Below are 20159 nucleotides of genomic sequence, written 5' to 3' on the forward strand. Positions count from 1 at the left end.
TGAGCTTTTTTATTTAAAAAAACTAACAATATGTACATGTGAAATAAAACCACCAGGTCATGTAAGATTTGCATAAGTTTAAAAAAACACATTTTGAACCAAAATACATCCAACAAGGACCTTTCCTTTCACTAGCCCTCACCTTTGTTGTGATTTCCATTTTGGTGGGCAATCTATACTTTTCTTTTCTGAACATGCAAGGGATAGCAGGAAAGGCTTATCTGCTCTTCCCCTTTTCTTTCTGTTTTGTTGTCCATACATGCTCAGTATGGAATTCTGGGAGTAGCTACCATTTAACTTGCCTGTTGTGGGCAGATACACATAGCTAAAGTAGGACGGGGTAGATTGGATCTCTCTTTCTCAGCTCCAGCTTTGCTTATTGAATTGTTTGCACCAGTTATAACACAACTCCACAACTCTGTATTTCTCCAGCCCTCCTTCACCATCCTCTGAATACTGGTACAGCTAAAAAAAAACCAAACAAACCTCAAGCTAGACAGAGGATGACAAGGAAACATGGGCTGGGTAAGTATAAAAAGCCTTTCTCAAAAGAGTGTCTTTGACATACACTTTGTTAATAGAAGTATGGTGGTAAGTACTTGAGGAGGGAGATATTTTAATACTGAAAGTTCCTGCTTTGGCAAGAAAACTGAATCAGGAAAGTGTAAGGATTTGTCAAAAGCAGTAAGCTCAGTGATCTGATCCTGTTCTGGAAAATGGTATGGCTTTTACTAAATATATAAGGCGGAAGATTAGAAACCTGTCCAAATCCTTCCATCTTCAGAACTACCAGATGACTCCCAGTGCTGTGCACATCACTCCTGCACAAAGTTTACCTGCTTGATATTTAAGTCTCAGAAAGTCTCTTCCAAAGATTTAGAGACTTTTACTAGTAGACAATGAAAGGGCCATGATATGGTGTGTATCAATATTGATAGATGTAGGTTTAGTGACATTTTATTCCCTACCTCCCAAAAATATTTATAAAACAAACCCAAAGCAGAGAGCATATGGATTCAACCACTCATTATCCATTCTCATGCTAGGAATTGGATATCTAAAATACCCAAAGCTACTTTATTGGCCTTTGAAGGGCAGGCAGCTCTGCCTTGACTTCTGAGATGACAGATTTAACTTTAATTTCTTCTTTTGTTCCTTGACCAGCTGCTACTAGTAACTAGAGATTAAAATGTACATATGAGTGAAAAAATAATGGTATTATATTATGAGAAGTGCTGTTTTGCACTTTCATTTGTTGCATCTTGGGACAATTAAAATATCCTCCACAAAGCAATCTTTGCCAGTTTATATTAGGGTTTTGGTTAAAGTTTTGGTTTTAATCTTTCCACAGTGGGAAAAAAAATACCAGTCTCAATACCATTTGGATCTTGATTCAGTGATACTAATGTATAATGTATAACATGCAGATTGAGAGCTTACATTGAACTTGCATAGTGTATATTTATATTCATGTAGTAGATGGTAGTTGCAGCATACCTTGTTCTGCTGGTTGTGTATCACAGTGTGCCTGGAATCCTGTTGGTTACTTCAAACTAGAGTTTGTTGTTGTATGCCTTCAAGTTGTTTCCAAATTATGGCAACTCTAAGGCCATATCATGGGGCTTTCTTGGCAAGATATGTTCAAAGGAGGTTTGCAATTCCTTCCTCTGAGGCTGAGAGTATGCAACTTCCATGGCTGAGTGGGGAACTGAACCCTGGTCTCAAGAGTTGTAGTCAATACTCAAACCACTTACACTGTGCTAGAGTAGACCACTGAATCAACTGTTGAATGGGGAGTCCACACCTAGCTAAATCGCTTTGAGTCAACTGCTCTGTTCTAGTTGGGAATAACAATAGCATTTACTCCTGTGTGAATTTGTGGAAGTCAGCTTACTGTTGTATTTTGATGACTCTCTAGAGATTATTGCATACACTTTATCCCATCGTTCTCCTGTGTTTAACATCAAAGATGGGTCTTATTACATCTCCCATATGAAGCCTGTATGCAACCCAGGCTTATCCCACAGCTTTTCAAATATTGGAATGGTGTCTATGCAGGAAGAGAGACTTGTTTGTGTATTTCATAACAAAGTACTGCACATGCCTATCTAAAAGAGGGGGATGGGCTCTGTAAGTCTACAGTCTAAAGATCAAATTAAATCATTTATCCCCCCCTTTTTTGCCAAAGTACCACTTTCAGAGGTGAAAGACATCTGTTTGTCATAGCACCTGATTTTCTTCACCTGTGTTGTATTTACCATACTTTGTCTTGTGATTAGTCAATGGAAGGTAAACACGAGCTTCATTTGCAGTTCTGACTATTGAGGTAGTACATATTTCTGAGGAAATCCTGCTGTGAGAGAAAAAAATGGATTAACTTTGGGGATACACATTCCCCATAATGTCTGGTTTGACTCAAATTTTCTAGTTGCATTACTGATCAGAAGTCTTAAATAAGACACTTCTGTTGTTGGAGAGTGACAGGATCAGCAGTGATGCATCCAATTATTTTCCTTCAGATGAATGGATTGCAGCAAGTACCTACAGGGATTTTCAGCTTGGCCAGCTAGAGGAAAATACCTAGACATATTGCTTTTGATTTACCGAAAGTAAAAAGGTGTCATTTTTGTCCCCTTTACATTCATTTTATTTTTGCATTATTTCTGGTTTGCAGAAACGTCGTGTGAAAAACCTCCTGCATTTGCAGTTTTTTTTTCTACTTTAAATCTACAGTACTTTAAATCCCATTTTTGAGTGGGATTCCTATAGCTTATACTGACATTATGGAGTGTAATTGCTGGATTGTGATGTGCAACTTCTGTATCAAATGGCTATATTGTGCAGCTGAATACTCACTCAAATGTACAACTGAATGCATAACCAGATGTGCACCTGCACTTATATTTGCAACTGCATGGACATTTGCATGAGACTGTTCATCTGCATATATATCTCTATATGTAAGAGATCTGCATATGAAACTCTGGTAAAATCAGTATACAGTGGATCCTTGATATCCACTGTGGGTCGGTTTCAATAACCCCCATGGATACCAAAATCCATGGATGCTAATCTTTATTTATTTATATCCCACTGTTCAGCCAAAAGGCTATCAGAGTGGCTTACAAATTGTTAATTAGACATTTCCCTGCCCTCAGGCTTACAGTCTAAAGAGATAAGACACAAAAGGAGAAGGGAATGGCAGTGGGGAAGGGGAAAAGTCCAGCAGATCTGCTCTCCCTCTGAGGCCTGGACCACAGCAGATGGACTGGAGGGAGGGCCCTTCTTCTTACTCTGATTAGGCCCAATGGAGCTGGCTTGCCTTTCTCTCCCTCTGGATGGTGGAGAGAGGGAGGGCCTTCTTCTTTTCAGGCAAGGCCCACTAAATACACCAGCATAGTAAAATGGTGTCCTTTCTATAAAATGGAAAATGTTAATAATTTGGGGGAATTTATATATTTTAAAAAATATTTTCAATCTGTGAATGCATGAATCCATGGGTAAAGAATCTGTGGATATGGAGGGCCAACTGTAGATGCCCTGTATCAATCAAATATTATGGGGGAAGTTGCCCATGCATAAGGCACCAGGAGGATTCTGGCCCCAAAGTGATTAGACTGGAAAGAAAGGTGATCTCAACCCTAAGCCAGATCTGTTTTCGGCTCAGTTACTTCCCAAACACATTGCTGAACAAGGTTAGGAGATAGAAAATCAGTCTTCCTGCTGTCTTCTCCGCCATGCCTAACTTTAGAGTGTCAGTGGTAAAATATACAGCCTATTACTTAAGCAATCATCATGGTGTTTGAATAATGCTGGCACCTTTTGCCAAGAGGCCTTCTGGTCACTTGCATTTTCGGGAAGCCAGCTGAAGATTTTAAAAAAAGTAAAAGAGGAGGAGAAGTTGGCATCTACCAGGCTTTGTTGTACACTTGTTCCCCGGAAAGACAGCCACAAAACACTAGGGAATGAATGAAAAAGATAAATACCGGTCTACACCTTGTTTCTTGCCTCTAGGTCCTGGTTGGCTGTTTGGTTGCAGAAACACTTTGTATGGACAATCCTAGACTTTTCAAGAGTAGTCTCTCAAAGGAAAGGTAGGAAAGACATGCAGTTCAAGGAGAGCAGAACAGGAGAGCAGGAGAAGAGTTTCTTGATCGTTGTGTTGGCTGTTTCCAAGCCAAAAGGCAGGACACTTGGGCAAGGTGATGGATACTTATTTAAAAACTGACACAGTCCCTGGTTCTACCTGGAACTTGCTTGTTTTCAGCTGGCTTCAAGTGACTTGTTAGTTTTACAAAGGACTCTTCTGAAAATCGCACCATGAGAAACAGTCGGTGTTGTGATGAGACTATTGGACTGGGGCAACAAAATTCAGTGAGTGATCTTGGGCCAGTCACTCGATCTCTTTCAGCCTGGCTTACCTCAAAGGATTGCGGTGAGGATAAATCAGAGATGAGAGCTGTGCACATTACCTTGAGAACAAGTGGGATAGAAATGAAAAATACATAGAGGACAATAATAAGAAACAGGAAATGGTCAGTCCAGTTTTGAAGGCCTAATTGCAGGATCATCTGAGTATGGAGTTGCCACAGGGAAAGCATCCATAGGTAATGGGATTCCCATTATAGGTCATGACCTGTAAAATGTAATGCTAGTCCCTTGACATAAATGTCTAGTTGTGTCTGACTGTAGCGGGTGGGTACTCATCCCTGACACTAAGCTGAAGAGCCAGCATTATCTGAGGACTATTCTAGTGGTCATGTGGCCAGCATGACTGCACCAAACGCTGTTACCTTCCCACCAAAGTGGTACCTATTTACCTACTTGCATTGGCATGCTTTCGAACTGCTAGGTTGGCAGAAGCTGGGACTAGTGACAGGAGATCCATCATGCAGCACTCGAACCTTGAACCAAGAACTGGCATCTTGACACTAAGCCACCGCATCCCTATATCCACACGACCTATAAAGTCATGTGCAAATAATGGGCATAATTATAATAACTGGCATATTATGGAAACCAGATGCCTGGAGATGAGGGGGTGGAATAGGGCAACCCTGAGTGTGTCAACCTGGAGGATTTCTGCAGTGAGGTTACACACACACACACACATATATACATACACACAAATAAATAAATAAATAAATAAATAAATACAAGGACGCAACCAAACACACACACACACATATACGAGAGACAAGAGAGGAGGCAAGGACACAGTCAAATACACACACACACACATATATATATATATATATAGAGAGAGAGATTTTATATACAGTATATATATTTGGCTGTGTCCTTGTCGCCTCTCTTCTCATATATATATATATATATATATATATATATATATCTTGTCTCTCATATATATGTGTGTGTGTGTGTTGTCTCTCAGTCTCTCTTGTCTCTCATATATATATATGTCTTGACTTGTGTGTGTGTGTGTGCGCGTATAATGTCTCTTGTCTCTCATATATGTGTGTGTGTCAAATATATATTTGGCTGTGTTATATGTCTATATATGAGAGAGTCAATCTCTGAGTCCAGAGAGGAGAGGCAGGCTCTGTGGAAGCGGTGCCTGAGAACCAGTGGCGCAGTGCCTGCCTGCCTGCCTTGGCCCAGCCTCCGGAGTCTCCTCCTCCTCCTCCTTCTCCTCTTCTTCTTCTTTTTCTCCTTCTTCTTCTTCTGGAGAAGGAACCTGCGAGCTGCTCCGAAGCACAAGCCAAGCATCGCAGCCCTAGCCCCAACATCGCCTCCTGCCAGCCAGCCAGCCCTTCCGCCTAAGCAACGGAGGGAGAAAAGACCCATCCTCCTCCAGCCCTTTCCCTGCAGCAGGAGAGGCTCCCTGGGATCCCTTGCCTCCCCCATAGGCTTGCTTTCCCCTTCTTCCTTCGGAGGGTCGCACGTGTGGCTCCGGGTCCTTGCCTTGCGCGCTCTCTCTCTCTCTCTCTCTCGCTGCCTTCAGCCCAAGGCCTCCTCGCTGCCTGCCTTTCTCTTTGCCAAGACCTCGCCTGGGACTGTGCCATGGTCCCATCCTGCTGGCTCCTGGGGCTGCTCCTCCTAGGTAAGAAGGCTTGGGGCTGGGTGGGATGGGGGTTGTAGTGTCTGTTGGGTGCCTTCACGTCTATGAGAAGCTCACCAGAAGTCAAAGTTGACTTGAACTCGCATCTGAGTAGAGGGGGTTTATAGTGGGGAAGGGGGGATCCCCAAGGCTTCTCCTTTCTGCTGAGTCCTCCACTCTTTTCAAGAAAGAGTGCTCCTTGTCACATGTGTTTTTGTTAATTTTGCAATAGGAAAGCAGAAAGCTATCTCTTCAAAGGGGGGGTGGTTGCCATTGCTTTCCTCAGAGGCTGAGAGAGTGTAACTTGCCAAAGGTCACCAGCTCCAGTGGGTTTCCCTGGCCCAGCCAGGATTTGAACCCTAGTCTTCAGAGCAACACTCCATGCACTACTACTATGGCGGTGGATCTATTATGCATCGAGAGAGATCTGCCTCTGGGATCCTTGACTTGCTTTGACTGATCCTGGAGGGCTGAGACATTTGACAGAGATCCCATATATATAAAATAATAATAATTTTATACTACACACACACACACAAACACACACACACAAACACACACACACACATATATATAATATTTGCAACATCAGTCATATGTCAGCAATTTATGATTTTCAAAACCAAACATTTAAAACCTTTAAGATAACTACTGTATAACTATATATATATATATATAGAGAGAGAGAGAGAGAGAGTTATCTTAAACTTTTTAAAAATACAGTTTTGTAAATCGTAAATTACTGTAGAATCATAGAATGTAGGTTGCAAATACGATATGTGTGTACTTGGTTGTTATTGTGATGTTGCTTTATGCAAAGGCCATTGACCAAAAGCAATAAAATTTGACAGACTGGATGGCCATCCCAAGGGACAAGATTTACCTAGGGTTTCCTTTGTGTGTGTGTGGCTTTGGAATGGAATCTCCTTCAAGCAGCGAAAGTGTTGCCATGATGGGCAAAGAGATCAGATTATTATTTATGATTAAGGGGATTCACACTTGTAGCGAGGAAAGTTTGGCTGCAGGTAAGAACTTCTGAATAGCTGGAGAGTAGAGAGTATGGCTCCAATCCCTCTGAGGCTGCCTGAAGATGGAATATTGAGCTGTTAAAATAGCAGAGCTTCTGAAAAGTTAAGTTCCAAGTATGTGGTGGTGATGTCCTGTGTCTTCCAAGTTCCTTCTGGCCCTGTTATAAAGTTACATAAAGTTACCTGGGCAAGATTTATTCAGAGGAGGTTTGCCTTTGCCTTAGGCTTAGAGAATGTGACTTGCCCAAGGTTACCCAGTGGGTTTCATGGCTGAGCTGGAATTCAAACCTTGGTCCTCCATAGTCCCTATCCAATATTCAAACCTCAATACCTCACTACTGAAACAACATGCAGGCATCTGACTAACATCTCCAATTGTTTTTCTTCGTCTCCTGTTTGGAACATCTTGCCTGATGAAGAAGCCCATGGAACTTCGAAAGCTTGCAACAAGTATATTGTGCATTTCGGTTGGCCAATAAAGATATAATTGATGGATTTTTGGTTCTCCAAAGTAAGGCTTGGATTGCAGTTTAAAGAAGGAGAGATGCCCCAGGGAAAATAAACAGTGGACTTACTTCTGAGTAGGCCTGTAGTAGAGGGTGGTTGTGTGCCTTCAAGCCATTTCTGGCTTATGGGGAACCTAAGGCAAAGCTATTGTGGTGTTTTCTTGACAAGTTTCTTCAGAGACTGCACAGGAATCCACACACACAAACACGGTTCTGTTTTTATGAGCCTGGGATTGCGAGGCATGTGAATTCCATACAGATAGAAAATTTGTAGTTAGTCCAGATTAATCTGCAGGATATGGTTGGAATGGAGAGATGTGTATCGATTTTTGTATGTGCGGTCAAAACTGGGAAAAGTCCGATGCCTGAAACACCAGTCATAAAATATTGATAAACTTTCATGTGCACTATATAAAAACATTTGCCTGTCTGTATTTCCCTTCATCCCAGAAAAGATCCCATTTTGCTAACATGGCGTAGTGTTTTGATTGTTGGATGACTGACTCTGGAGACCAGGGTTCGATTCCTCACTCAGTGGTGGAAACCTACTGGGTGACCTTGGGCGAGTCACGCTCTCTCAGCCCCAGAAAATCCTGTAGTAGCTTTGCCTTAGGGCAAGAAACGACTTGAAGATACAGAAACAACAAGAAAACCTTACAACAGGTAAGTCTCTAAATGTAACATGAAAGAGTGATAATTGTTCTTTAACAACCAGATCTGCAAGAGGACAAAGTGATAAAGAGGTGGTAATGGGTAACTCATTGGTATTAATTCCCAGTCCATTAGCTCCCTCTTGTTGAAGTTTTTCCTGGAAATCTATTCATGGGTACCCTTATTAAGTGGGCCTTAATATGCATTGAGATACCTAGAAACAACCAAGCTGGACATTTAATAATTCTGGAAAGGAGATTAATTTTGCATCTGCCTTCTGAGAGCCAGCGTGGTGAAGTGGTTGGCATATTGGACTTGGACTCAAGCAAACCAAGGTTTAAATCTCTGCTCAGCCATGGAAACTCACTGGGGGGACTTTAGACAAGAGTCTCAAGGACAAATCCATACTTTTTCATCCTCAATGGCAAACCTCCTCCGAGCAAAGCTTGCTGAGAAAACCCTATGAGACACTTGCCATAAGTCAAAGTTGACTTGAACTCACATAAGAGTGCAGTGGATTTTTATCTGGGGGATTCCCAAAAGTTTTTCCTTCTCTTTTCTACTTAGATCTCCACTCATTTCAGGAAAGAGTGCTTCTTGTCACATTTGTTTTAGATTTTGTTAAAGGCTACAGCTTTGCAATAGGAAGGCAGAAATCCATCTCTTAAAGCAGCAGGTTGTGCAGGATTGCTTAAAATCTGTCTCCTGTGTTGGCTGAACCACTCCAGGTTGGGATACTTGAGGGAACTGGTAGGGGTCCCAGGCTCCAAGTCATCCCCCCCTCTACTTTTCCAGAATCCTGTACGGATTTTATGTCTTGTCCCAAAACCAGATGTTGCTGTCGGGGAGAGCAAATACAGTTGCTTAAGGAAGAGATTCACTGCCACACACAAAGCCATCTGCTCCTTCCTTCCCACGTTTTTGTGGAACTGAAGGCAAGTTCTGTGGCTAAGCCTGGATGAGTCCTGGCTCAGTTTGAAGCCTGGATGGTTGCCCTGCGACTAGGCTGAGCGTCTGGGACAAATTCCAGACGGATGGCTCCTATTAGCCTGTTGTAGCTAACCCAGCAAAGGAGCCTTCCAAGCTACACCAATATATTGTGTCATGAGTTTCTATAGCAGAGCTTGCTGACTTTCCTAGATTCAGAAATACATAAACATACAGGTATTAGATAAGTGCACACCAATTTTCTTGTGCTTCTTGTCATATTTTTCCCCCTTTGAAGTTCCAAGTTGCAGATCACTCTGCTTGCAGATAGTCTGCTGTAACAAAAGGATTACATGCACACATGTACATGTGTTAGGGATCTGCTTTTATTTGCCATGGCAGGGAGCTTGCTCGAAGGAGCCAGCACTAGTCTCTCGCAGCTAATAAAAGATCACAGTTAATAACTGAGGAAGAGCCGGCTGCTGGCTGTAGCCAAGCACCTGAAGTTGGTGCTGATCTGAGTGGGAGGGAAGGCTTTTTCTTGGCTTTGCTCTTCTCTTGTTATTGGACAAGTTCAACCGGTGAGGCAGAAATCTTCATGATAATGTTCCCTCTCTTTGATTTTAGGGGTTAGATTCCCTTTCTTTGACTTCTTCATCCTCCTTCTCATTTGCAATGTTTGGTGGGGCCGTCTCTTTTGATCATGCAATATATGTATTTATTTGCTTATCCGAGTATTTCATCTGCCCAGTAACCCAAGTGCTTTTGGCAGTACAACAGATTAGAAACACAAACTGCAAGCTAGCAGTGAACAGAGCCCATAAAAAACAGCGGCACATACTGAAACCTAAAGTAAACAATTTAAGTTTTTTTTTAAGGGATTAAAGAATGAAGTGTTCTAAAAGCAGTTCCTGAAGTCTGGGTTTGCTTCTTCTTTTTTTAAAAGTCTTTACCCAGCACCAAAAAGGGTATAATGTAGGTACCAAGCAAGTTTCTTTGAGGGGGACAACCCTCAGTTGAGAGTCAGTGTGGCATAATGGTTTGAACATTGGACTATGACTCTGGAAATCAGAGTTTGTATCTCAGCTCAGCCATGAAAACCCATTGGGCGATTTTGGGCAAGTCATACTCTCTCAGAGGAAGGCAAAGGCAATCCCCCTCTGAAGAAGTCTTGATAAGAAAACTCTGTGATAGAATCACCATAGATCAGAAATGACTTGAAGATATACAACAGCAATTCACAACTGAGGAGCCACAACTGAAAATTCCCTCTGTCTTCTATCTACCTACCTCACCTAATTTGTTAAGGACATCTGAGAAAGGATTTCACAGATGACCTTAAAAAGATGCTTCCTCAAGTCACTTGGTCCAAAGCTGCTTAGGATTCTAAAAGTTGCAAACAGTACTTTGACTGGGAGTTTCATGTCTTCCGGTGAAATACCAGGCAGTGCAAAACACTGATATAATGTGATCCTGTTAGCCAAGTCCCCTTAATAATTGAGCTGTCATGTTTGATACTAGCTGAAATTTCTAGGCTATTTTCAAAGGCAACCCTGGGTATAATTATTTTCAGTAATCCCAATGGAAGGTTCATAGAATGTTCATATGGACATGAATAAAATATTATTTTATTAAGTTTCTCTTGGGATTGTTGTATAAAATTTGCATATTGTATTAACGTTATAGCATGGGTACAACATATGCACAGGAAGAGAGAGAGAACTTTTTCTCCTGCATATGTTGCAGGCAATATCCAAATATGTATCATTGTTGACATTGATAGGTTGGTATTGACAATCCAACTGAAGCTTTGCAAAGCTCTGAAAAGACTAGTGTTCACTTACAGAGCCTGAATATTGGAAACATATTTGTGGGCACTTGAAGATTCAATTTGGAGTAATTGGCATTTAGCTTTTGGAAGCTGGTATTCATCACATTTTGAACATTTGCAATATAGGTACCGATTGTAACAACAGAGAAATTAGAGACAAAAGCATGAAATGGAAAGGCACAAGGATAGGAGGAATGTGTGGTAATAAGAAGGCATGTTTTAGTTATTGCTTGTGTACCTAGTTATACTGTATGTACAAACTACTGCCTGTCTACTATTTAAAATCATTTAATGTTTCTGATAAAATCATGTCAGTAGCACTGAAAGGAAATGCACTGAAACTAGTTTACAAATTGCATCTCATGACTGTCCATTTGTCACATATTAACAACAATTTATCCTCAGTTTGTTGGAGAGGATGCAGTGATAAAGGAACATCCTTATGTGGGTGGCTCACATGCCTGGAGGTCAAAACCTTTTGGACAGAAATTCTGGACTTTATTTCTCAAACATTATTTAGTAATAATAATAAGTGTTATTTATAAACCGCTATTCCGTGTTGATCATAGTGGTGTACAGGTAAAAATTGCAATATCAAATACAAAATACAAGATAAAAATTGCAATACATAAATAAAACTTCAATAAAAAACATTTCAAAATACAGATTAAAATCATACATCAAATCCATACATCAAATCCAGGCCAGCTAAATGTGCTCGATAATGCTGTACATATAGGGGGGAGTCATATATCATCAAGGAGCATCGGGGAAGGCTTGCTGAAACAGGAAGGTCTTAAGTCTCTTTTTAAATTTAGCTAGATGGTTTACTTTTGCTACTATCCACATCTGAGGGGAAGCAACAAGGGCTTGAAAATAAAAAACCTTGATATCTTTCCTACAATAATAATAATAATTATTATTATTATTATTATTATTATTTATTTCTTACCCACCTCTCCCCAAGGCTCAGGGTGGGGTGCAACATAAATTAAAACACATAAAATAATTTAAATATATTCTGATAGGAATCTTAAAAGTTCAGAAAGAAGTGTGCAACAGTGATGTCCAGCCACAAGCAATATTGTTGATGGATACATTTGGTTCATGGTAGTGCCTTCACTGAGGGATGCAAGGAATGCGGTGGTTTAGTGATTAAGATGCCAGTTCTGACAATCGGAAGGTTGGCAGTTCAAGGCCCAAGTGCTGCTTGATGGGGTGAGTTCCCATCACTAATCCCAGCTTCTGCCAACCTAGCAGCTTGAAAGCATGTAAAAATACAAGTACTGTAGATAAATAGGTACCACTTCAGTGGGAAAGTAACAGCTTTCCATGCAGTCATGCTGGCCACATGACCACCATAGTAGTCCTCTGACAATGCTGGCTCTTCGGTTTAATAATGGAGATGAGCACCTCCCCCTACAGTTGTTACAATTATAATGTTTCATGTCAAGGGGAAACCTTTTTGGATACAACATCCACAGACCTTTCTCTCTGAATTTAGTCAACAACCTTTAAACATTGCCACAAAAGCTTGGACCTACAGAAAACCTGCTGCCTCAAGTTTTATTATCTTTCTGCATGCCCTGCTATAACATTCCATTTCCTATGCTTAACAAGTTAAAATAATAATTTCCCTAATATTAAACTAACTGCTTGAAATTTAAAAAATGTAAAATGTCATCAATCTAATTTATTCAAGTGCTACAATCAAAACATTTCTTAAATATGCTCAGTATTGGCAGCTGCACCCCTGTAGCATCAATGGCAAGAAACAAAAGCAGATACAGATGATACTTTGGGAACTACAGGTGTATCTCTGTTAAAAAAGCCTCTGACAGTGAAATTCCTTTTTACAAAGGCTTTTTTTTATGCCTGCTCATCCCCCTTTCTGCCTAGTCTATCTGGATATTTCTTTTAGCAGCATCAGCATTGGGATGGTGATTAAAAAGGGCTGGAGAAATATAGACTTTCAAAACCAGGTGGCTTTTGTAAACCGGCCAGGAGGCAGGTAAGAAGTCCTGTTGTTCCTTATGATGGTGAGACTGCATGACCATGCTGCCATTGGGAAGAACGCAGGCTTGCTACCCACAGATGCTTAAAACCACAGATGGCAAATCCACATATACCGAGGGCCAACTGTATTAAACTTGGAGGAAGAAGGTGTAAACATTGAAGAAAGGAAAATCAACAAAGATATGCAGACAACACCATACTACTAGCGGAAAAGAATAAAGACTTAGAGCCATTTCAACCGGAAAGAAGTAACCGTTAAAGTGAACAAAGTTTGGCTACCAGTCCTAAAAAATAGCAAAAAGCAGGACTCAGCAAATGCAAATGAGAAACCACTCAGGGGCTTTCCCAGCAGACCATGATCACCAATTAGCAGACACTAATCCTCCATGCCTGTGGCCCGGCCATCAACAACAGAACAATATACAGATTAACATGGAAATCACTCATCGCTACCCAGGGTCACACAGTGTGTGTGTGTGTGTATCCAACTCTCTTCCATGCCAGCATTCTCTGAAAATGCCAGCCACAGATGCTGGCGAAACGTCAGGAATAAACTCTTCTAGAACATGGCTACATAGCCCGAAATACCCACAAAAAACTATAAATGCAGGTCATGAAAGCCTTCGACTTCACATTTAGAACAATTACTGAAGAAACTCAATGAAGAAAGTGCAAAGGCAGGTTTACAATTTGAAATTAAGAAAACAAAAATAATGACCACAGATAATTTACATAACTTTAAATTTGACAATGAAGACATTGAAATAGTTCACGGTTTTCCATACCTTGGCTCGGTCATTAATCAGAATAGAGACTGCAGCAAAGAAATTGGAAGAAGGCTAGGACTAAGTCTCCTGTTAACTTATAGCAACCCTGTTATCTTATGGCACCTGGTATTCATGGGTGATCTCCCATCCAAGTACTAACCATGGTTGACCCTGCATAGCTTCCAAGATCCCACTCTCTGCCAATAAATTCAAGTTGGCATACAGGGTTATCCTTGTCCTCATTTTTATCTTCACAACAACAATGCTGCAAGGTAGATCAGGCTGAAAGAGAGTTATTGACTCAAGGTCAGTCTTCAAATTTTCATGGATCAGTGGGGAACATGGATCCCCTGGATGTTACTTTTATCCTTCCTGGATTCCAGTAGGACTTCAGTGAAGGAGTCATTAGAACACTGTTGATGTATTTACCCCTTTCAGTGTTCTATAATAGTGTAAAGGTTGTTTTTTCCTCCTGACCTTGCATAGAAGTACATAATGTTCAGTACTAGCAAGTGGCTATGATGGCTACATAAGGTTTAGCCCTTGTAGAATGAGGCCAGTCTATATTATTTGAGCTATGCTATGAAGAAAATTCAGAAACTCCCTGTAAGACAACCCTGCTTCCAAACTTTCTTCTGCCAGATGCAACATTTCTTTGAATAAGGTTCCAGTACTGGTTTTCTTCTTAGTAATTTCTGGTTTTAGGAATTTTCCTTACTCATCATTCCGTACTTGTGGTATAAAAACCACAACACATATGCATCTCCACCAGTCTATTTTATTTCAATCCTGTTTTTATCTATATCCCTAAACTTTGTAGTATTCATGTATCATTAGAGTAAGGAATAAACAATTTCAAAACTCAGGATCCAAAAGGAATACATTAATCATTGATCTTTTTCTCTGTTTGAAATGCTTTTTGAAGTACAAAATACATGTTTCTTTAAAACAAAAGCATCCAAATTAAACAGGCACAGCTGCTGGAGAGTATGTGTTTTGCTCATTAAATGTGAGTTGTTTGTTCAGGATTCTTTAATTATACTCTCCACTATATAAAATAATTGTGGACAGTTGTTAATCTTAACCCAGCTTTGACCAAACTGTTTTCAGCCACAAAATGAAAAACATCGAGCAATCTATATGGATTCTTTCATGTTGACAGTCTGGATCACATTTAAAATAACACTTGTCCCAAATATTAGAATGTCAGTCCTTTAATGAACAGGTATGTAGACAATGTTGATGATGACATTTCCAAGAAATCGTGGTTGATTGATGACCAAGCGACCAAAAATCGGCAAGTAAAAACTTGGTGTTCAGAGAAACTAGAGTTGTTATTGCTATTGTGGGGGTAGTGGGGAGCAAATTTAGCTTTTCCATCCATCATCACAGAAATATAGTATGACTGTGCAGGACTCCCTTGTGAGCCTTGAAATTTGTCAATGATAGATGAGTATTTGGATTTCCAAGGAGACATAGTACAGATATGCATTCAGCTCAAACAGAAGTTAATGGTTTGAGATTAACAATGCCTGCTTTCAAATTAATAGGTCCTCTTTGGTGGATCTGGTCCCTCCCTGCAGGATTAGGACATTCAAATATAATCCACTATTCACAAACAGTTAGGCAAGGTTCATTCAAATAAGGCAAGGAGCCTCTCATTCATGGCTGCATTAGTATTTACCCTCCATACAAAACAAACAACAAATAATTCATAACAATTAATCATTTTGTTTGTTTGTTTCAATTAAATTATATAAAAATACACTTAATAATATAGTACAATTTATGTTTTAATATAAATATAAGATTCAAACAGAGAAGAATCTCACAGTTCTTCTCACAGTGTTGGGTGTCTTCTGCATTCTTCTTGAATGGCTGTAATATTTAAAAACAGATCAGTTCTGTTTTGCTCAGGAGCAGTCCTTACATCCCTGCTAACATCCTTTAGAGGCAAAATGGTTTACTGAGCATGCATTGTTTGCTGTGTGGGAAACTGCTATACCCTCTGTTTGGCACCCTAAAGGCACCAAATCCCATCTGATCTTGCAAGCTAAGCATGGTTGGATCTTGTTATTAATACTCAGACAGAAAACGGTCAATGAATATCAGATACCATAAGCTATATTTCTGGGAAGGAACTGGCAAAAAAACACCTCTAGAATGGGCAATTTCACACTACATAATTGTAGTGATATGATTCCACTTAAAATGCCTATGGCTGCATCATGTGGAATCCTGGAAACTGTGGTTTGGTGAAGCAGGAGAGCTCTCTGGCTTAAAATATTTGTGTTGCCATTGTGATATTGAGATTGAAATTTGTAAGTAAGTTAATTCTGATGTATGTCACTTAAGATGGAGGTATGGGTTGAGTCTCCTTTATCAGGAATTCCGAAATCTGTGATATTCCAAAAACCAGAATGTCTTGTGAGTGGCTGAAATAGTGACACATTTGTTTTCTAATGGTTCAGTGTATGCAAACTTTGTTTTAAGCACAACATTAGTTTTAAAAATTGCATAAATCTAGGCTATGTGTACAAAGCCTAAATTTATGCAATATCTATGTATATTTTCCAGCTATGTGTATAAGGGGGAGTCAGTGTGGCATAGTGGTTTGGGTGTTGGATTATGACTCTGGAGACCAGGGTTCAATTTCTTGCTCGGTCATGGAAACCCACAGGGCAAGTCACATGCTCTCAGCCTTGGGCGAAGGCCATGGCAAACCTCCACTGAACAAATCTTGCCAAGAATACCCCACAATAGGTTCACCTTAGTGTTGCCTTAAGTCAGAAACAACATGAAGGTACACAACGACAACAAATCTGTATATGATATACATGAAACATAAATGTATTTTGTGTTTACATGTGGGTCTTATCTCCAGGATGAGACTCATTATGTACAAATATGCAAATACAGGTATTCCCCCCCACCACCACTACAAAAAAAAAAACCTGAACTCCAAAACCTCTCTGGTCCCAAACATTTCAAACAAGGAAGACTCAACCTGGACTATCCCCTGGGAAATCGACCACTCAGGATGGATGTTTACAGCTACTTTTAGATGGAGTTGTATTTCCCATGGGACACAAACCATGTAGCATTTAAAAGCAGATGTTTTTTAAAGCTGATATTCCAACTGCACAATTTTCCCCATACTAAAAAGAACAGAACAGTAAAGAAAAGAAGAAAACCCAATGAAACATAAATCACGCTTTGCTTCTTCCTAACACCCTGTAGCAATGGCAGTTCCTCCATAGGAATCTGTAATGCTTATTTAATATACAGTGACAATGCATTCATGAATCTGCCTTAATTGATTAACTAACAGGGCAGCCCAGAGGCTCATGGACTATTCACAGACACAGCATGGCTGTACTAGCACTATACAAATCAAGCCAGCCTCCCTGTGAAGGTGTGCTATTAAGGTGTGAGTAGTGCTATTAATTTGTAGTGGTGATATTGCTAGGCAAAATGTGTTCCTTAAAAATTACCTATGCTTATTCCTGTTGGTTAAAGGCAGATCACCAGCATAAAGTGGGGCCTGAACTGGTATTGACACGTATATTTTGTCATTGAACCCACACTTTAAAAGCTCAGCTGATGTCATGGTTAACAGGTGCCAGTTGAGATCATGCTTAGATGCCAAAAAATATCTTGGGATTTATTCACAATGATAAAACTTTAAGCTGAAAGTAACAACAAGAAGAAAAATGTATTCACCTCTCCAATTACTTTGAAGTCATTCCTTTGCTTTTGGCATGACGAAAGCTTTTATGCATGGGATGTCCAGAGTGTGAGAAGCAAATTGGGTGTTAAATGAGGAGTGTTCCTTTAATGTGAAGAGAAATGTGAAACTCTTGAGACGCAAGGACTCATTGTTATGGGAACAGAGTGTAAAGAATAGCCATGTAGAATTTAAAGACTGTGTACAGAACAGATTTACACTATTTAAGCCCACTTGACCGGGAGCTAGAAAAACTCTGGAACAAAACCAGAGAGATTGTCAGGAAAGAATGCAAAAAGACACTATCTGCAACCAAAAAGAAAGAAAAGCCTAATTGGATGATAGATGAAGCTTCAAACAGTTAGTAACAAGCAAGATATAAGTGTAAAAGAGGCTAGAAATAGAGTCAGAATCCTGATCACAACTGTTATAGTAATCAGTGCAAACAAATGGAAGAAGACAACAAAAAGGTAGAACAAAAGTCCTCTTCCACAAAATCTAAGAACTCAAAGGGAAATTTAAACCAGGAGTAGGGCTGCTATATGATTAATAGGGGAACCCATTGGCTGGAATTCTGTTAGGGACAAACATTTACAGTACGACCCCTGTATCTGCAGTTTCACTTACTTGTGTCCAAAAAAAATATGTTCTCTCAAGGTATCTGGATGTCCTCCAGTGCAAGACTATGGTCAACTTCCAGATGAGGTTGACTGTATACTGGAGAATCTCTAATGCCTATGGAGAACACCTCTCTAGACCGTGGAGGTCTTTCAGTGCAACTCTATGGTCAACTTCCATAGGGTTCAGTATTACAGTGGTGCCTCGGGTTACGAAATTAATTCGTTCCGTGGCACCGTTCGTAACCCGAAAAGCCTTCGTAAGCCGAATTGCCATAGGCGCTAATGGGGAAAAGCCGCGATTCCGTGCGAAAAAGCCGAAAAAAGCACCAAAAGTTTTTTCGTAACCCGAAAAAACATTCGTAACCCGGAACAATGATTCCCTATGGGATTTTTTCGTATCCCGAAAATTTCGTAACCTGGGTATTTCGTATCCCGAGGTACCACTGTATATGTGATTTTCACTACTGTAGTAAGACTGGGAACATAACCTCTGTAGATATGGGACTTGTCCTGTGTGTGTGTGTGTGTGTGTGTGTGTGTGTGTATATATATATATATATGTGTGTGTGTGTATATATATGTGTGTGTGTGTGTGTGTGTGTGTGTGTGTGTGTGTCATGCTATGCGTGTGGGATCAAAAAGCAGCCATTATGCAATGGATATATTCCGCTCATAGTGGCAGAAATGGTGTTCCACAGACAGCATATTCATCTGTGCCTTGTCGTTGCAAATTGTGCATTGTACATTTCGTATTATAGTTTTGCATCCTATACTTTGCAATGTGGATGCACATTGTTCATCGTTGTGCATCGTGTATTGTGAACTTAGTCATTGACATGTGTTGTGCAATACTGCTATTCTGCATGGAGATTGCATAGCACTCATGTCGTCTATCTCTGTATGTCAATATTTAAACTGTACTGAGAGGATGTTGGGTTACAGCCACTGTGTGATCAAGGGTGGGGGGAGACAGTAGAAGCAATACACTGAAGAACTATATAAAAGAGATGAAAGGATGTCAGAATGATTCAAGGAAGAACCTTCTGATGATGAATCCATTATTTTAGGAAATGAAAGGAAGCTACACACAAAAGAATTTGGAAGAAATAAATCACAAAGAACAGATGGCATACCAATAAAGTTGTTTCAAAATACAGACAGAATCCAGTCAAATTCCAACTAAAATCTGTCAACAAATATGGAAAACAAAACAATGGCCCACAGCTTGGAAATGCACACCATGCATTCCATTTCCCAAGACAGGAGACACCAGGGATTGCAGTAATAATCGTATGATTGCATTAATCTCTCATGCAAGCAAAATGATGTTCAAGATTTTATAACAAAGACTTTTACCATTTATGGAGTGAGAAAAGGAAGAGGCAGTAGGGATCATATTGCAGAGATATGTCGGATAATGGAGTGCACCAACGAATTCAGCTTGTGCTTTATAGATTATAGCTAAACTATATCATAAAAAATGAATTGCTGTACAAGAAGTGGGTATGTCACAATATTTCATTGTTCTGATGCATAACCATTACTCTGAACAAGAGGCCACTGAATATGGAGAAAGAGAATGCTTTCAAATTGGTAAGGGCTCATATAAGGTTGTATTTTATTACCTTACCTGTTTAATTTATACTGTATGTAGAATATATATCTTATGGAAAGCAGTACTAGATTTGGCAGAAGGAGGCATAACTATTAGGGGAAAGAACTACAGCAGTTAAAGATAAGCAGATAATACCATATTACTTGCACAAACAGCAAAGACTTGGTAAGACAACTGAGGAAAGTCAAGAAATATAAATAAATAAATAAATAAATAAATAACTTAATTTATATACTGCCCTTCGAAACATCAGGGTGGTTAACAGCAATATTCAATACATTTTATAAAAACAATACCATTAAAACAGTAATAAAAGAACTTGTGCCAGATCACAAACAACTGACAGAGGGGGGAAGCGGACTCTCAGGGCAAAGAATCAGGGGTAAGCCTGCTTGAAAAAGAATGTTTTT

General features: G+C 39.9%; 1 protein-coding gene across 1 annotated transcript in view; it reads left to right on the forward strand.

Moving 5' to 3' along the window:
* The first annotated feature begins 5673 nt into the window (after positions 1-5673).
* The window catches only part of APCDD1L (APC down-regulated 1 like), a 46393-nt gene continuing 31907 nt past the window's right edge, over positions 5674-20159 (forward strand). The window contains exon 1 of the mRNA XM_042461564.1: positions 5674-6064. Coding sequence (XP_042317498.1) covers positions 6025-6064 — 40 coding nt within the window. The 5' untranslated portion in view covers positions 5674-6024. The remainder of the gene's footprint in view (positions 6065-20159) is intronic.

Source organism: Sceloporus undulatus, chromosome 4 (assembly GCF_019175285.1).
Source record: "Sceloporus undulatus isolate JIND9_A2432 ecotype Alabama chromosome 4, SceUnd_v1.1, whole genome shotgun sequence".
Classification (NCBI taxonomy): Eukaryota; Metazoa; Chordata; class Lepidosauria; order Squamata; family Phrynosomatidae; genus Sceloporus; species Sceloporus undulatus.